Source organism: Haplochromis burtoni, unplaced genomic scaffold, assembly GCF_018398535.1.
Source record: "Haplochromis burtoni strain Fernald_Lab_line unplaced genomic scaffold, NCSU_Asbu1 Contig_12, whole genome shotgun sequence".
In the NCBI taxonomy this organism is placed as follows: Eukaryota; Metazoa; Chordata; class Actinopteri; order Cichliformes; family Cichlidae; genus Haplochromis; species Haplochromis burtoni.
The window spans coordinates 3,353,988-3,373,314 of NW_024582373.1; the positions used below are offsets into that span (position 1 = coordinate 3,353,988).

General features: G+C 41.9%; 1 protein-coding gene and 1 long non-coding RNA gene across 4 annotated transcripts in view; one reads left to right on the forward strand and one right to left on the reverse strand.

Annotated features, from left to right (window-relative positions):
- The window catches only part of slc35f3b (solute carrier family 35 member F3b), a 54,874-nt gene that overhangs the window by 30,899 nt on the left and 4,648 nt on the right, over positions 1-19,327 (forward strand). For all 3 annotated transcript variants that reach the window (XM_042215477.1, XM_005915470.3, XM_005915471.3), the window contains 2 exons: positions 9,448-9,787; positions 16,073-16,292. In XM_042215477.1, the coding sequence (XP_042071411.1) occupies positions 9,448-9,787; positions 16,073-16,292 (560 nt within the window). The remainder of the gene's footprint in view (positions 1-9,447; positions 9,788-16,072; positions 16,293-19,327) is intronic.
- On the reverse strand, positions 7,257-12,170 carry LOC121812688. Its single transcript, XR_006053243.1, has 3 exons — positions 11,321-12,170; positions 9,390-9,743; positions 7,257-9,295 (listed from the first exon to the last, which is right to left on the reverse strand). It is a non-coding gene; the product is annotated as an uncharacterized LOC121812688 (long non-coding RNA).

Below are 19,327 nucleotides of genomic sequence, written 5' to 3' on the forward strand. Positions count from 1 at the left end.
ACGGGAATCAGCCAAGCGCTCAACTTCAAATCAATGATGCAATATTTGTGGGTTTTGACATCAAGGCTCAAGATCCATTTTCTTTACATGAGTGATGTCAGATGCTTCACTTGGATGTTAGGCTGTTTTATTTCTCTCGTTATACGACAACGATGACAAATTTGTTCCGTTGCGTTTAAATGATTGCGTTATTGACGCACTGATTTTTGGGAATGAGCGCGACTCGCGAAGGCTGTGCCAAAAATTTACTGGTCCTTGGGGAGGGTCTTAAGTTGTTATTGCAGCAGGGATTCCCCTCGCACTCTCCCCCGTGTACCCATCATCACAGGCTGCAGGAGTCTCTGCTTAAAATGCCAGCGGATAATGCCAGGGCAGCTGGGACATGAACCCAGCAGCAAGCGTGTTATCGGTGGTCCCATTAAACGCTCCGTGGCAGTGTCCTTCAGTCTTCCTCATAGCTTGATGTTGGGTCTCACTGGGTCTCCCCTGTCTCGTCTGAAAATCCCTCTGATCTGCAGGAGCGCTGGCATTTCCTGCTGACATCATTAAGAGACAACACCTCTCGGAGTTCTTGTGCGTGTCTTGTGTGTGTGTGTGTGTCTGCTGCAGCATTCTCAACACCTTCTTGAAAGAGTATAGTGTGATAGCCCCTTTGATGCCTGTACAGTATCCCTCCTATGATGTTCTCCTCTGCCTGATTCTTGTGCAAAGAGCTGATGTTATGCCCCCCCCCCCCATCTATTACTCGAGACTACTGAACATCAGTGTTTTTGCAGAAAAGATGTTCACCTTTCAGCTGGATCAAATAGAGAAATAACTGCAATTATTTTGGTGAGTTTCATAGAGCCTCATTATGACAAACTCACAACATGAAACTAGAACCTCAGAGCTTTTATAGACAAACTCATTGTGTGACCATGACAGGTTTGGTGGCGGCTGTACTTTTGTGCAGTGCAGTATTGAAGCTCAAGGTGACTGATCATCAGTGAAGCCACTAAAAAAAGCTATTAGGTTACATAAAACACAGAAATTTAAGAGGACAGTCACATAAATACTTGTTAAACTGTTTACCTCTCTGCTTCCATCATGCAGGGCTCGAGTTGTTGCTGACTCAGACTTAACTCTGTCTCTGCTGCTGTTGTTTGGGAGTTTGCTATAGTCTGGAGCATTAATGTGAAACCATCTGAAAATGCTTCATTATTCATAATCGATTACTCAACCAGCAGATGGAAGGTGAGTGGCCAATTTTTATGCAGGTTTTTAAATGGACATGGATGAAATCGACGCCCGAGGTGTTTAGTTTGCATTGCATACACTCAGACAAGGCGCCCCGGGTAACTTCAGAATAATCCGTGCTGCTGGATTACCAAAGATTTTAAGCTCATTAGTGTAAATTTCAGGCTCGACGGGTTTTATTTTCAGAATAGCTGGGATGGCGGGGTGTTATTTGACAAGCTTGTGTATACAGGCTTGACAAAAACTCTGCTGTGACACGAGGCAGCGGGGAGAGAAAACGTGCATATAGGCGTCTTGTGTTGGGGATGAAACGGTATTGTAAATTTTTGAGGGGAGTTAAAGCGGTAAAGTTTGTGATGTGAGCGCTCGGCTGCTCGTTTTTAGCAGCTGCTTTGAAGGAGTGGTGGTGGTGGAGGAGTGGGGGGATCACAGGGGGCCACAGCATATCAACATGCAGCTTTTCAGAGTCTCTCATGCTTATGTAACACCAGCACTGAAAACTCTGTTCTCCTCACTAACAACCTGCAGCAAACTGTCAAAGACTTTTTATCCCCCAGTCTTGAATTGTCAGTGGTCTGTCTTTTCTCTTCTTTTTTGTGTCCAGTGAACAGGCACACTTCCACACAGCGTGAAGCAACAAGTACAGTATCTGATTTGAACATGAAATTCTATTTTTTCTTACATTTATTGCTTGAATTGATACATTTACTGGATAGTAACCAATCTGTTCTTCATCACAAAGCATTTCCATAGTCATCCTATGATCTCCTCTTTGTTGGTTGACTCATGGTTCTGGTTATACAGTTCAATGTTGTCTCTTACAGCTTTAATTCATTCCTTTGGAGTATTTACCGCTTCCTCTGTGTTTTCTTCTCATAGACAATAATTATTATTGATTTCTCTTTTAAACGTATTTCTATCCATGGCGTCTTTAGGGAATGTCGGTCCCTTTATCATCATAAGCAGGGGTAAGAAGTTCATAAACGTCCCTTTAATCTCAGCAATTTAATTATATCCTCTGAAACTGTGCAGGCACGTTTTCAGAGTGATTCAGCACACATACGCCCCCCCCCGGGAAGCTGGTCACCAGCTGCCGTTATGGGCACACTAAATCTTTCCCAAAAGGCTTCATGCACTTTGACCATGAGTTTCTGTATGTGTGCCACTCAGACGATAGCAAATTAAAAGCCTTTGTATAGAGAAGTAGACCCTTTAGATTAACTTGATTAAAGCAGTTGGACGCTTGAGTGCTGGGCAATGTTAGGAGTTCTCATTTTGACCTTCCTGCTCTGCTTTTTTGCGCCTGTGCATCTATCTGATCCAAGTATATTCATACGGGCCAACTTTAAAACATAAATGATTTGGACGATTCAAGACAGAGAACATAAAAATCTGAATTGCAATCATTGCTTTACAGAAAGCGAACACCGCATGTTTGCTTCAAGGACAGAATCTTGAATCTTGTACTCATTTGCATGTGTCTTATTTGTATGTAAATGTGCAGCAGCACCCTCAGTATGGAGATCAGGCTACATGTGCCAGACAGAGGTCAACATATTGCATGTACATATTGTGCATGTATTAGATACATCAGTAAAAAGCTTACTGGGAGTATTAGTGGGATTCGTCTTAGAGTTCCTTCCTCAGCCTTATTAAATTCTTCACATTCATTCTTTGAGCGTAATTGGAGTTGAAATTGTTGGTTGTCAGAGGAGCAAAAGTAAATCTTGATCTTCGTGCTAAATGTATTTTAAAAGCCAGTGAAACGGGTCTTTGGGCCTTGATAAGTGTGCATTGAATACACAGTGACAGGGCTTTTGTTTTATTAAGAGGCCGAGCTTTTGCTTAGGTTTATCAAGTACAGCATGCGTGTGTGCAGAGAGGGCTGTGAGTGAAGCCGAACGTTATTGGAGGTTTGTTGCACGACTTCTTTTCTGTATGTTATATTTGTAATTTATATAGTAAAAGCAGTGCGTTTAAGCAAAGCCCGCTATAAATATGTGTAAAGACGAAGCTCCTCAGCGGTAATCCTAAATCGAGTGAGCTGATCCAAAAGCTTTTCGGTGAGAAGGAAGACTGCCTGTCTTCTCCAAATACACAATGCACCCAGCAGACTAGACGCTACAGCTGTGGTTGGGTTAACACGCTGTTTATGACAAATAATTTAACAACAAAAATGTAAAAAATTATATTTACTTGAGCCATTTCGACAGAAATGTGAATTCTCGAGTGTGCAAACATGCATTTCATCTGTGAAAGTGAGTAAGCAGTTAGTTTGTTGAACATACTTTTTGATGCCATTAAAAACTCAATTGCCAAACTGCGAGTGTCTCACAGCAGTGACACAATAAAAGGGTTAAGATGTGTTAAAAAAAAAGGTGCAGTCGTGACTCAGGTTTGTGAAATTTGATAGAGTCCCTGTGTCATCAGTGGCCTTGGGGTGCAATAAAGGGAGTAAAACCACAGTTTGGGCAGACACTCAGCATACACCTGCCGTGGTTGCCTTTCCATTACCTTAACAGGAATGCTGTAGCCGTAGCCAATCTCTTAAATATTGATTTGTCGCAGAAAGTGCTGGGACTCTTGCCAGTCTGTTAAACTGCAGGTACATCACAGTGCATTCACTGGTATAAGGCACTGCAAGCGAGGGAAGGCTGCTTCAGAACAGGGTTATCCTGTAGCGTACCCGATGCCAAATATGATTGCTATTACTCTGCTGCAAAACACAGTGCGCAGACCTGCACAATCACTCTCTGCTTGCATGCACGCAGTGTAACCAATAAGGCATGAAGGGGGCTACAGCATTGACCTGTATCATGAGCATCTGTTGAACCAGCTGGGCAGGTCAAGGCAGACACAAACAACAAGTTTGCTCCTCGGTGAGGAAGTCGCCGCACTGTCCTTTGAGGTTGAAGGAGAAACCGAGAACGAAGGAGAGCAGGATCAGTAACAGCTGACCCACCCTTGTCTGCCCTTCTGGGCCTTTAGTCCCCTCAGCCCATGTGGTCCTACCTATCAGCTGGTTGACGCAGCAGGGTGTGTTTTCCGCCTGTCTCTCTTTTGTGTTATTGAGTGGGACAGGCTTGTCAGATGAGCCTGCTCTGGTGTGTTGAAAGGACGCTGACTGACAGCTTGGCCTGACCAAGTTGTCACAGTCAAGTATCACAGACTCACACTGTCTGTCAGACTCTGAGGCCACAAAGACAGTAACTGCTGTCTGTGTGCTGTTTGTCTTTCTAGCTGTCTCTGCGATTAAATTACCATCCTTTTTTATAAAAGTACAGTTAATGTTTTTTTTTTTTTTAAATATATGTATATATATAAATTGCCTTTTTTTCCCAAGCAAAAAGAAAACAGTATTTCTAAAACACTCTGCCTCAGACTTATGTCAGACCTGACAAACCAAATAAGTCAACATGGATCTGAAGGATTTATTTTTATTGAGGTATTCATTGAGTGATTGATGCTGTGTGACAGCCATAAACCAGTTTAAAGAAGAACTGTGATTTTGAATTTGTTTGCTTGTTTTTTATTATTATTTTTCAGAGAATTACACAAAAAATGTGAAAGGTTCACTTCAACTTACTTAAAGACACCTCAGTCATACCTTACTATGCGGGTAACTTTATTTAAAAATGAGAGATTTTCTTCCCTCAGCCTTGTACAATGACACTAAAAAGTAAAAGTGTCAAAATTAAGACGATCTGACTCCTTAAGGTTTTTACACAAAGACTTCATGCTGTAATGTTGGCTTGAGTAAGTTGAACTACTTAATTTGTATTCATCACCAAGCAAAACCAAAGACAGTAAATAAAAGGAGAAGAGTTTCTCTGAAGTGTGTGTGTGTGTATGATTGATCTGTTTACCCTCTTGAATCGCTGAGGCAGAGCACTGCAGAGCACTCTTGCTCCCACGGAGGTGTTGCCAAACAGACAAAACTCTCCTACCACTACGTCTCCCCTTGTTGAGGTCCCAGGTAAACACTCCCTACTGTTGCACCCTGCCGCCCTGGCAAACCAGGCTTGGGCGGTGGCCCGTTCAGGGAGCAAAGACAGGGACGTATCGAGACTTTCTCAGCCTGTCACGGCCGGGTTCTGTGAAGTGTGAGAGCGAGCAGTCAGGCAGGGCTCTGCTGGCACGTTTGGGATTTGCAGCTATCAGCAGGAGAGATCTGCACTGCAGAGACTGCAGAGGGAGGGAGGATAGCAGAAGTGGGAAGGCTGGCTGGGAAGCAGGGAAACACAGACTAATGAGGGAGAGGAGCTGGAAAACTGGCTCGATAGTGACAAGATTAATCTCAACATCCACTGGAGTCCTTTGCCTCTACTGGGAGTGGGATGTATGTTCAGTATCTGGCATACGCGGTGCTTAGTGGACTAAAGTACTTCAGGCAGATATATGAGCTTGCAGCACAAAGATTGATTTACTGTGCCATATTTTAACAAATATACACTTGTAGATAAATAGATAGATGCTAATAGGCTACTAGTTTACCTGTGCTTATTAAATCCTATGATTCTAGCGTGCTTTCATTCTACCGAGCAGTAGGGATGACTGTATCTGAGGAAGCAACAAGAAGAAGCCATACACAGCTGTCAGAGCAGATCACAAGCTGGCCCTAGAAACACTTTCTTCTTGTCTCCAGCAATTTTGCAGATGTCCGTTAGCATCCAATGAAGTATATTTGGACATAGAATGGGTTGAATAAATGTAGACATTTTCATCCAGGATTTAATTTTTCTATCACAGTAATCTAAAACTAAAACTAATTTGCGATCCAGTGCACGCAAAGGCTGAGATTAATTATTAAAATGTCAGAAATGCACTGTTCCTGTGCTCCAGACAGCTAAGTGTGACAGACTCACCTTGACGGTTGACATTAGATTATGAATTAAAAAGGTGAATCATTTAACACTTTAAGAAGACTCGGTCTGAGTATTTCATCTATGGTCATAATAGCTTCAAATGTCATTAGTGGAGAGGCCCTTCGATTTTGCCGGGCCACTCCATCGACTCAGATCCAGCACACTGATGAGTTCACTCGATATGTTCGTTACTGGCATTCAGGGTTCATAGAGCATCATTAGTCACCATCAGTCTAAGTGTAAAAGAAGTGCGCTCCGTTTTAAGTCATTAGTCTGGGAAGATATACTTGCAGCTCTGCATTTAATTACAGGGGCTTTAATTAGTATTTTATTGCATGACACATTTTTATTTAATAAGAGACAGACTATTGTATTTAAGTATTGTGGTAACTGCCACAGCCTGGAGTACAGGCTGTATGATATCACTAATGTTGTCACTTCACTAAGTGTGCCAGAGCTGATAATGCTTAGCTAGGCCCCAGAGTCTGCCTGGGGGCTGATTGGCTTGGTCCATTATCACATTTGGGAGATTAAACTGTGGTCCAGAGATGTGGTCAGAGCCACAGGATGCGGGATGGAGGCCCAGGAAGGACACAAAATGGGCAGCACCAATAAAGAGATGACCTTCAGAAAAGACAAAGAGGCCTCAGAGCTCAGAATAGAGAAACTTAATTCTCACCCCTGTGCACAAGACTTTGATAAACATCCATGTGTGCCTGTTTCTTTTTTTGGCCACTGCTGATTCATCACTTCATTGCGGTGACAATGACAACGATCTCGAATCATCTTTAGTTTTTTTTGTGCCTCCGTGCTGTCAGATCCGTCAGTTGCTTTCGCAGCAGCAGGGAACATTGTTCAGGTTCCTCTAACAGCGCCGCATCTTAACTCCATCTCTTTTTGACGTTTGCGATAGATAAACAGAACGTGAATCTCTCGTGCAGCCAGTATAGGTAGCCCGGGGAAGCCGGGGCATTAGCATAAGAGTCATCAGGGGAGTTAATCTACGGTATGATGAGACCACCTGGAAAGGTCAGAGTCAGCTCGTCCAGTAGCAGTGAATTGCCTCATTGGGTGTGATGGATGACCCCTTACACAGCTCTTTTGTAAAATATGCAGGTTATATTAGACAAGGTGGTTTTATTTGTTTTTTGTTTTTTTTATTCTTTTATTATTACACAGATCACATTCACAGAACTGCAGACAGTGCCGCGTATACAGCAACAACTGATACGGCACAGCGACAATATTTTGAGAGCTGAGTGTCCTGTTGATGCCGTCAGACAATCATTTCCACAGCGTAATCAAATCAAGTTAAATTTATTCTTCCCTCACCGAGGCCCTTTGAAGTGCATTCAGTATTCCAGTCAACAGCATACAGTGCAGTGATGAATTGGCGAAAGGCTCCCCGCAGCACATCATTACCACTGGAAACACCATTAGGGAGATCGCTCATTTTCAACATTTTGGAAGGTAGGAAGCGACCGAAGATGCATGATGCCTATTATGCAGCTGTTATGAAATAGAGCTGATATGAGGTTGTGCTGTTTATTGTGTTGCACTCTCACTAAACCGATTGCAGAGTTGCGGTCATGTAGTTTTGCTCTAGGTGGTGCGGGTTTAGCTACATGGTCAAAAAGAGCCTAAAATGATTTGTGAAAATCTGTAAAAACTTTATGTTACTCACAATTTTTTACTGATTGTCTTTGAACGTCACAATAATATTATAGGCCTCGGGGGACGTCAGTACATAAGTTGGCTAAGCGTTTGACTTTGACTGTGGTTTTTGACTTTCAAGGTCAAAGTAGACCTTTAAAAAAATTCAAGAAACCATATTGAGTAATATGTCATATGAAAGGGCATGGAGAGGGCTGTACGATACACTTTTTAGTTTTTCAGTTTGACGCTATATAATGTCACAATCACGCCATAACAGGCTGATGTCAGCATGACTAAAAATATCATCGGGGGAATTGTGCTATCTGAGTGCTCTTATTATTGTTAGTTTTAGAAAGACGTTAATTATCAGTACAAATCGAGTGAAAGCTTATCTGTCTAAATTAACCCCCTTAATGCCCAGCGTGTCATATTTGATACATGAGTTTTTGTTCTGTTTTTAAGCAATAAATTAAAAAAAAAAGTCAAAAGTAGCAAATATGATACAATTAAAACTCATATATGTAAATTAATATTAATACATTTTTATTTTATTTTTTTAAAGGTTCAATAACTCCTCCCATCTTCAACAAATTTGAATTTTATGGCAATTATTTAATTGTTTTAGCTTTAACGGGTTAAGAGCTGCCATAATTGTTGCATTTAACTGTCATATTTTTGTAAAACACTGTGTGTCATTTCCATGATCATGCAGCAGTGTCTGAACTTTGTAGAGGACACAAAGTTGGTAAGTTCAGTGATTCGAGAGAACAAAATGATCTTGGTAAGCAAATTGGTTCTGAAGCACAGAGTGGGTGAGAGTGGGGCCGAAAACTGTACGCCAACACTTCGCTTCAGTTCTCACATTAGTGAAGAAGTATGGAGGCTATCAGGTTTTGACAAGAGAAATAGAAAAGTTAAGTGTTGCGGTGTGTGTCTTTGCACGCTAGGGCAAACACACATGCTGCTGCAGCTCATGCGGTGGAGAAGAGGTCATCTTGGATTGGATATCACGTCTGCCCTCATGTGCCCTCTGTTTCACTGCCGCCTGTCACACTTGATCGCCACATTTCTAACTCGGATTGATTACCTTCAAGTTCAGTTTAAGTTTGAAAGCAGCTATTTTTATCCGGAAAATGATGACAAGACTGGTATGATCTGGAGTCAGTTTTGCTGCAAAAGATAATATACTGTATCCACATGATGCTTAGGGAGAAAAAAATGCCACAACCTGGCAACCTCTGAAGGCTGTGACAAAAAGCACTTTATGTGACATTTTATCAAAATAATTTGATCAAATCAGGTGTAACAGTAGGCATCAGTGAAGCAGGACGTGCATGGGAGTGGAAATAGTGTGAAAGTGCTACAAGGTGCTGGAAAACAGCATGAAAGAACTGAAAAGAAAGTAAGTACATGCAGAAACTCAGACGCCAGGCAGGAGAGAAAGAATCAAGTGGCATGCCAGCAACGGTTTCATAGTCTGGAAACACCAGGCCCAGATGTTCCCATTTGGCATTGATGATTTCCTGCCCACCAGGCACCTAAAGCACATGCAGAGGAAGAGGAAGTTGAGAAAAATTCAGTAATAAGCAAGGACAAATATGTTAAAATGTGTCAAATAATGAATGAGCGTACAGGTCTGCAGTATCGGTGTGTTTGGACATCAGTCTGTCATGTATGTGTCCGTCTTTAGGGGAAGATCGCTCCAGAGAGAATGTGGTGGGCACCACAGACGCGCAGTCGGCCGGTGCTGCAGGAGCAGAGTCCGGCTCCAGCAGACGGCGGCTTCACTGCTGCATCCGAGTGACAGCTGTACAAGTGCGGAAGGCTCTATGGGGAGTCGCCATGGTGATGTGCGTGTGTTCCTCCTGGGCAGGCTCCACCCAGCTGGCCAAGCTGACCTTTAAGCAGTTTGATGCTCCCTTCACCCTCACCTGGTTCGCCACCACGTGGAACTGCCTCTTCTTCCCCCTCTACTACATCGGCCACCTGTGCAAGAGTCCGGAGAGGCAGACAGCCAGGCAGAGGTTAAGGTTAGAAGACACTCTCTCCTTTAGAGCAAGCTCCATTAGAGGTCCAAGCACTAAAGCTGCTGTCACATTATGATCATTCTTTTTATATATATATAAATCGGCTTTTGTGCTCTGACATGTTGTGATCATCCTTTAATCTCAGAATTTTCCACATATCCTCCTTCTTTACATCCATGAATCTTCTCCATGATCTTCTTTCATGGCACCTCCATATTCAGCATCCCCTTTTTGTTTAATTTATGGGCTGGTACATGGCAGCGACACCAGCCTGGGTGCTGTAACTCTGTTATAGCTTTAGCCAAGACTAGTTGTCCTGTGACCAGTCTTACAGATGGTGGATTTTAGATGAATTAACACTTGTTTGACAGCTTTTGATGCACTTAAAGTAGGCGATAGCAGTAGGTTGTTATCAATTCTAGTCACTGTTTCTCTTTTTTCTGTCTCGCCTTTCCTGGTGCACATGGACTGTGAATAAAGTCTGTACGGGTCTGTGCCCCTACCCACCGACACGCACAGTGACAGCGGAGGAAACAAACGATATAAAAAAACCCTTAAGTGACTGTAAAGTGCAGTATAGGCTCTCACACAAATTCTGACTTCAGTCAAAGGGCATTATTTCTTTTCTAAGGTCAGAGACTTCAGCAGTTACAGTTTTATAAGACAGACCGTAAATCAATTTTTGCAACAGCAACAGCAGACCAGATTACAGCACAGTCATTAAAAATCAAATCAAAGTAAAGTTTCCTGTCTTTATATAGATAAAACCTACAACCTTTAAAAATAATATCTCAAGTCAGACCTGAGGGGTCATCAGATCATTAACAAACAATTAATCTATCTGTATCAGCATTTGTAATGGCCCATAAGTTAAAAGCTGAAGACTAGATGGGAGAAACACACTTTAACCAAGTTATGAGTGATGACATTGTATAATTCTTCTACCTGTATGCAACCCGCAACTTCAGTGTTGGCCACACAGCCAAATGTTTGGAAACAGCAACCAGCTGATCCGAGCAAAGTTGGGCTTCGAAATTTAAATGTCAGTGAAATTTGTGCCTAGCATCAAAAAATATCCTCCGATATGAAGGAATATCTGATGTTTAGATTGCCCAATATTGGTATCAGTATCTGTATTAAAAATCCCATATGAGTTTTATTCTCTCTTTTTATTTTCTATCCAGTTTTTCTAGTTACAACAAGTATACAACTAATCGGGATTTACCAAAAAATCCATTCAAAAGGTCAGTTTGATTCCCCAATGAAATTAACCACCACGTAACATCTGGCAGTGTACTAGTGAGATGATAGAGATGTACTAATTGATTTTTTTCAAACACTGTGTGACAGTTTCTGTCCTCTTTGTATTTCATGGAACAAACGCCACATGTTCAGCCTGATTCACCAGCTGCTTACAGTTTATCATTTAGGTCCATTTTCAATCTCGCTGAATAAGCTAATTCTGTTTTTGCTTGTCAGGTAAACACAGTCATCCTCTCTTCAGATTTTATTTGCAAAACGCCGCCACATATTTACCTGTTTGGAAGAGCAGGCTGTACCGTCTCACATACCCTGCTGACGAGACTGTAATCCTAATTGTGTTACAGTGGCTTTCACAGTTGAAGCAGTCCATTAATCATGGTCTTTAGACAAAAGTCTTATCTCTGCTACCTGCAATGCTACGTTAGTGCAAAGAGACAAAAGAGAGCGGTAGTTTAGAAGCTGTGGTGTGCTGGTGAGCTCGGGGGATTGACTCTGTATTTCAGATGCTCCTCTGTGATGTAATCCTTCCTTTTTTTCTAAAGGCCTACATGAGGATGTGGGTCTCCCACTCCTCAGTTGGAGCTCATGTGAACTGACTACAAATTACAATACCGTCTTCTGTGAACCTGACAGTGCAGAGAAATAGAAACCAAAGGATAGCTTCGTGACAGCAGGCAGCCGAACGAGAGACAAGGACTTGACTTTAGCATTATATCTGTGAGGAGAGGATTTTAGTGCACTCATCAGCCCTGTTGTTGTATAGACTTGATATTTACGGGCAGATCGTATCAGCAGTGGAAGGATTTATCTCTTAACTCACAAAGTGTCATTTTGCACGTTCATCTTTTAAATTCAAGCTTGTAGTTTGAGACCCTCTGGCTGCTCTTGGGTAATGTTAAGTCAGTTTAGATGTAAGTATAAAAAGAAGGATGGATTAATTCAATTCAATTCAATTTTATTTATATAGCGCCAAATCATAACAAAAGTCGCCCAAACGATTAACTCAGTTTGTGCCAAATTCTAAAGAAACCAAATAAAAGTTCCGTGCAGGCGCTAGAAAGTGATACTAAATGATTCTGGAAGTGCAGCGCTTAACTGTTTAATCCACGCACTGCTAGGTGTATTAATATCTGCTGCTGCAACACTTTATTTGGCAGCTTTGCAGAGGTTTGACGTATCTTAAAAATCACTGCGGATTACAGTGCACAAGTACACAGGTGCAGGAATAATGCGTGAAAAACAGTCACCGGTTTGGCTTTAAGGTGGTGTAACCAGTGTCTGTAATGAAACGCCGATAAATTGGTTGTCGCAGAATTAGTGTCGTGTCCACAGAGGAGGTTTGAGCAGTGTGTTCTTAGTGCAGACTCAGCGCTCTGGAGCTGATTCATAGCAGCGCTGCTCTACAGTATCCAGCAGGACACCCTGGCAAATATGCTACCTGCCACTCCTCACTTATTGCTGCTTCATCACTTTTCACTGAGCCAGATGCGCTCAGGGTAAACGCTACAACTCTGTAGTAATGGTAACAATAGCAGTCCGGTGTGGGCGGAGTCACTCAAGTTGAGGGTGAAACAGAAAATTCTCACAGCAGAGCAACGCAAGGTCTTACTCAGCAGACAATGTAGTAACACGACAGAGCAGGACCACTATGCAGTATTCTGATACTGATACATAATGTCATGGTTTGGTTCCTCTGTTGCATTACTGACTCATGCCAATAGCTTTTGGACCGTCAGCTTTTATTCAAGGGTATTTTCATTTAGCTTCTTGTGCGTAGTTACAGCGCCTGAAAAACATGAATAGTGGATGACTAAGCCTCATGCAGAAGCACTTAAAGATTAATCATTTCTTCAACATAGCAGACTGCCAGACTGACTGTTAATCATACGTCTCCAGATTTAGTGTTTTTTTCTCAGTATTTTCTGTTAAAACTTGACTGGTTAGAATTCCTCACACAATCATGGTATCGCTTTTAGCAGCAATAATTTGAAGTAAACATTTTCTGTGTGACTTTATCAGTCTCTTACCTTGTTGTGGAGGACTCTTGGCCCACTGTTGCTTCAGTTCATCGAGGTTTGTGGGCATTTATACTCAGCTCTGTTTAGGCCCCAACACAGCATTTCAATCACACTGAGGTCTGGACTTTGACTGGATCATTGCAGCACCTTGATTCTTTTCTTTTTCTGCTGTTTGCTGTTGTGCTTGGGATCAATGTCCAAGTGCATGACCCAGTTTGGGACAAATATTATTTATCAGACAGATGGTCTCACATTTGACCGTAGAATACTTTGGTATACAGAGGAGTTCATGGTCGACTCAACAACCACAAGGTTTCCAAGTCCTGTGGCTGCAAAACAAGCTCCAATCACCACCTCTCTACCCCCGTGCTTGACAGCTGGTTTGAAGTGTTTGTGCTGATATGTGCTTGGTTACTACTAAACATGGTGCTGTGCATTATATCCAAACATCTCCACTTATCTGTCCAAAGGACATTGTTACAGAAGTCTGGTCGTTTGTTTAGATGCAACTTTGCACACCTAAGCTATGGGTAGGGGTACTTGTATCGGTATTGAACCGTTCATACAGTGCTTTCGGTTCGGTACACATATGTATCGAACAATACAAAATCTTAAAAATTTTTTAACAACTTTTCTTCTGACGATGCTGTTTGTGTTGAGAGCTCAGTGGATCTGCGTTCGACTACTTCGCCTAGGCTGCACTGTCAAGCGCAGATCCACTGAGCCCAGCGCAAGCTAGCAAGTTAAGCTCGTTGCAACATAGCAAATTTAACCTCCCCCACCCTCATTCAGATCTGGCGTTTGGAACTATTTTGGTTTTCATGTGACGTATGACCCTGAAGGTAAGCGCCTCATGGACAAAAGTAAAACAGTATGTCGGATGTACCACGCAATGCTCAATTGCATTGGTGGGAACTACTGCGTTAGCGCAGTTAGCTCGTTAACGGAGATTTGCGGCGTTATGGCGTTAATGTCATTTTAACGAGATTAACGCTGACACCACTAGTGGGAACACAACGAATATGACTGCACATTTACACCGACTTCATCCTAGTGCAAAGACAAGTGGAAGCACACAAAAACAACAAGCACACATGCTACAAACTTTACCCGTGTCATTTAGACAGCCGTTAGCACATGATTCTCCTTACGGGGACCTGATATGTTTAATATGCTGCTGAGAATATAGCCCAGAAGAAGCGTATAGTATAGCTTTTATTTTGGAAAGAGACATTTCTCTGTAATAAACTCTCTTTTTCAAAGATGAGCGATTTCTCGATCAGATATATCTTTTTTTATTTTGTTGTTTCAGCAACATTAAATTTAAAACTGTACTTTTGAGTTAAAATATATAGTTATAATTTTAATAAATGACAAATTAAAAAGGCATGAACATTTTTTTTGTATCGAAAAAATATCAAACCGTGAATTTTGTGTATGGTTGCACCCGTAGCCTAGCTGTGGGGTCACGTTCTTTTTGTAACAAAGAGGCTTTCTCTCCAAACAAGCCATATTTGTTCAGTCCTTTTCTGATTGTAGCATAAACCTCAACATTTAACTAACTCAGACCTGCAAATTTTGAGATGTAGCTCCCAGAGTCTTTTTTGAGGTTTCTCTGAGCATTGCATGGTCTGACCTTGGGGTGAATTTGCTAGGATGTCCGCTCATAGGAAGACTAACAGCTGCCTTGAATATTTCCACTTGTGAATAAACTTTCTCACTGTAGAATGAAGGATTTAAATTGATTGCCAGCAATAGTTGCTTCTCTAAGATGGTAAATGGCCTGTATTTATATAGCGCTTTACTAGTCCCTAAGGACCCCAAAGCGCTTTACATATCCTGTCATCCACCCATTCACACACACATTCACACACTGGTGATGGCAAGCTACATTGTAGCCACAGCCACCCTGGGGCGCACTGACAGAGGCGAGGCTGCCGGACACTGGCGCCACCGGGCCCTCTGACCACCACCAGTAGGCAACGGGTGAAGTACCTTGCCCAAGGACACAACAACCGAGACTGTCCAAGCCGGGGCTCGAACCGGCAACCTTCCGATTACAAGGCGAACTCCCAACTCTTGAGCCAAGATCGCTGCTGATGTCGTTCCTCTTTGGCATTGTGTTAATACAACCTCTTAATTCCTTTGGAAGCGATAAAGGTGTAGTTAGTTTTTCACACACATCTTCTACATTTTAGCTCAATTTTAGTTAAATAAATAATGTCATGGTGTAATATGTCATGCTTTGTAATTCACCTGAGGTTTTATTCACCTAAATCTAAGACCAGATGATTTTTATCATACATAAAACCTTAGAATTGCATGGCTGTTATCTGAGTCATTACAAATTTGCCTGAGTTATTCATCACATGCATCAGTCACAGCAACATTTATTTCTGTCCCCATTTTCCCTTCATGTTTAAGTCCATACGGAAACTCATACCCAGAAGCGGAACCCCCAGAGTGTCCACAAGTAATGCTGAGAACGGAGGAAGATGAAAGAAGACTTTTCTGAGTACATTAAATACATTTCTGCCTGTTGTCACTATGAAATACCAAACAGCTGTTTTCTTCGATTTAGTCATTGAATATGTCCTGTTGTAGCAGCAAAGATTATCCCATTTCTTTGCTGTACTGAGATATTTGTCAGATGTAACCAGACAAAACACCTGAGGACCAAACAGGTTGTTTAATTTCTTAATGGGGACAGTTGAATATTTAACTTTAATGCCTTGTGGCAGATCTTAATTTGCAATTAAATATTAAACCATTCTTCTAGTAGGGTAGCATTGGTCCCACGTGTCTATAATGTGGGACGAACATAATTTAGATGTAACTGTTGAAGTGGGAATTACTGCAGTCACTCATTGGCATTAAGTGTGTTTTTCAGATTGTGCTGTTTGTGTTCACTGGTGTTAATTGGTCCCAGAGTGATAATACTCATCAGCTTTAAAATCATACTACATTTTTAGAAGGTTAACAGTATTCATTTTGGTCGTGCACACAGGGAGTGCTGCAGGTTTTTCGGTGACGATGGCCTGACACCGAAGGTGTTTTTCACCAAGGTAGCTCCTTTTGGCCTGCTGTGGATCCTCACCAACTACCTGTACCTGCAGGCCCTCAGGAAGATCAACACAACAGATGTGTCAGCGCTATTCTGTTGTAACAAGGCCTTCGTCTTCCTGCTGTCATGGATCGTGCTCAGAGACCGCTTCATGGGGGTCAGGGTGAGTATATCCGCATGCGTGTGTTTTTTTTTTTTTTCTTTCAAGGGAAAATTATGAGTCTTTAGTTAAGATGTCTAACTCGAGCACAGGACACAGAAAGCAAGGATTTTCACACTGTCCCCTCTTGGCTTGTAAGTTTTATTTGCAGTAAACAAGCTAACAACCAAAAGCGTGTCTTTTGAATTAGTTTTGAAGAATAATTTACTATGTTATATAAAGTCACTATATCCAACAAGATATTTACCCCTTTGTACTTAATGTGGCAAGAGCATAACCACAACTCACCCCCCAGACAGCCAATGAATGATTTCTAATTACATCCTTGTAGGTAATTGGCGAGCTGTGGGATGAGCACATCAATATATATAGATATATATATCAGTATTATATGTTGTAAAGCAGTTTTGCACTATCATCTGTCCCACCATCCTATTTTTAGTGCAGTTGTTCTGTAAAACGGAATTAATAAACTGGAGTTTCTGTTCGATTTTTCATCAGTGGCCAGATACGTTAATGTTATAACATCTGCTCAGGCTTTCATTGGGTCTTTGTTGTCTATGAGAAACAGTAGATCCATAACAAATGACAGCAAAAGGAAATAGAGGCACACTGAGTGTAAATGAAATGGTTGTAAAGTCTAAATATCTTTGCTTTTCCGTGGGTGTGCATGGTGAGCTGCGACGAATGGCTTTAATCGCTCGCTGATGCGGTTGTGAAGAATACTGCAAGCTGCTATCAGCCCGCTCTTCACTCCCACGTTTAGAACGGGCACTGCACTCGTGTATTTTTTGGTGAGATGTTTGAGCGTCCCATTTATCTTGAATCTCACTGATTATGACGAAACTTATTTAAGATAAGAGCGTGGCCAATATTGGCCCCACAGGCTGACTGTCACACGTTGATTTATGTGATTTATGACTACGTCCACCAAACCTTTTATTTTTTTTCCTTCCTAGATTGAATCAGTTTGATTATGTTCAGATCCCCAAAGATACAAAAGTATCCTGTTCATCATGAGACACGAGACAAGATTGGGGGGAAGGCAAATCTTTATTTTGTGTAGCAGGAATTTTTCTTTCTTCTCTCTTCCTTACAGGAATATAAATGCCTCCAGGACTTATCTTGTAAACCGATGCACACGTTTGGGTCATGATCCCAAGTTTGATATGGACAGATTAAAAAATTATCTTTGTTTTTCTGTATTGTTTATTATATTTTGAATATTACAGTATAATCTTATGAAACCTACTCTTTAACATGACTCTACATGAGATGGCAACATACCTCTGATTACTTTATGACTGGACCAAAAAGAAAAGAGGTATTTTCATCATCTCCATACTGGCATTTGAACCCATACATTACAAGAAAGCGGTAAATCCCTTGGAAAATCTAAGGACACTTTATGCATTGACTGTAGAGACTTCTCAGTCACAGTGGCCCACCCTAAAGCAGACCCTGATTTACTCTTCTTTTGGCTTTTATCAGGATCATACTTTCCAACTCTTACTAAACTTAGAACAGATGATTGACACTATAAACTTATCAGGAAAGTGCTTACTGAGGTCATGATGTCATAGATGTTTACTTTACAACCAGATTTCTTTTTGAAACCAGAGTTGCTGCCACCTACTGGCAGATTTAAGGCAATCCTGCAGTTTTACCTTCTTAGAAGCTGCACTCATCTCTAATACTGTCTTCTCTGGTCAAATGTGCATTTTTAACTGCAAGTTTTTATACCAAACTCAGTTTTACACTTCATCAGCCATCATGACAAAAAAAAGGTCTCTAATCTGCAAAGAAATGCAAATTTGTGATGATTTTCTTTGACTGAATTTCCATTTGAATCTGTGAGCTACACACACAGCACGGTTGAGTAGAGAGCAGGTTATGAGCACCACGGGATGATTACCTACCGGTGATCACAGTGTCATTCAAATGTGCTTCCTGGTCTGTGCATGTGTGTGTTAGCCGGCAAGTTTGTGACTGATAAAGACAGAGAAGCAGGACAGTAAGGGGTTACTTACCTTTGTGAATTAAGATATCGGTTTATCTCCTCTCACTGTACGCCTCAGATGCTTTCACATCTGCAGCCGTCCCGCACTTTGCACGATGCCCCCCCTTTTTCCTCTCACACACTCACAAGCACCCCGTCTCTCCCTTGTGTATGCCCCGACTCGTCACCCCCATTATTTGTGATGAAAAGCCTCGGTAAGAGACAAGTACAGTAATAGTCCCGCTTCACTCACTCGCTTACACGCCCTCCCCTCTCTTGCTCTCTGTTGCCTGGTAGTAAGGATTGCAGTGTTTGGATGTCTGCAGTAATGCAGGGGAACTTGAACAAGTATTTCATGAAAGTGAAGGAGGAGAAACAGAAAGGGAAGAGAGAGAGAGCGATGAGGGGGATGCTGCATCAACCTTGTTAAACAGGGAGGTTTTTTTCAGTGGTACTTTGTGGATAAAACCGATGACTAGCTCCACTCGGTGGTTTTTTTTTCTGTGTGACCCATGTTTAGATTTATGATTTGTAAAAAGTGCAAGGTCCACGTGCTGCAGTTACGCCACCGTAATGACATAAGCTACCCACCGGACTAATCGGTCACGCCTGCTCATTGCAGAACAAGTTTGGGTGAAGCCACAGTCCTTCCTCCCTCTGACTCTCCACATTGTGCTGAAACATCTTAAATTGTTGCTGACGCCGTGAGCAAATGGCCATTTTCTAAAATGAAAGGTGTAGCAGTGACTGACAGGCAGCCTGCAGTGCAGAAAGAGACATTTAGCCAGACTTGCTTAAGGTGCTTTGGCCAAGCAAAAACACGCGGCTCATTTATCTTCCCGACACCTCCTTAATGCGGTGCTAATCCACTCAGCTGGGCTGCACCGTAGCCCCATCACTGCTGTACAGTTCTCACATATACACTATGAACATATAACCCAGACAAACCAGATTTTAATGCAATAAAACACAAGAGGTTTGCCTTTTACGCATCACAGTTGACCCCGAGCAGGGTGAAGCTGATGGATTCTTGCCATCT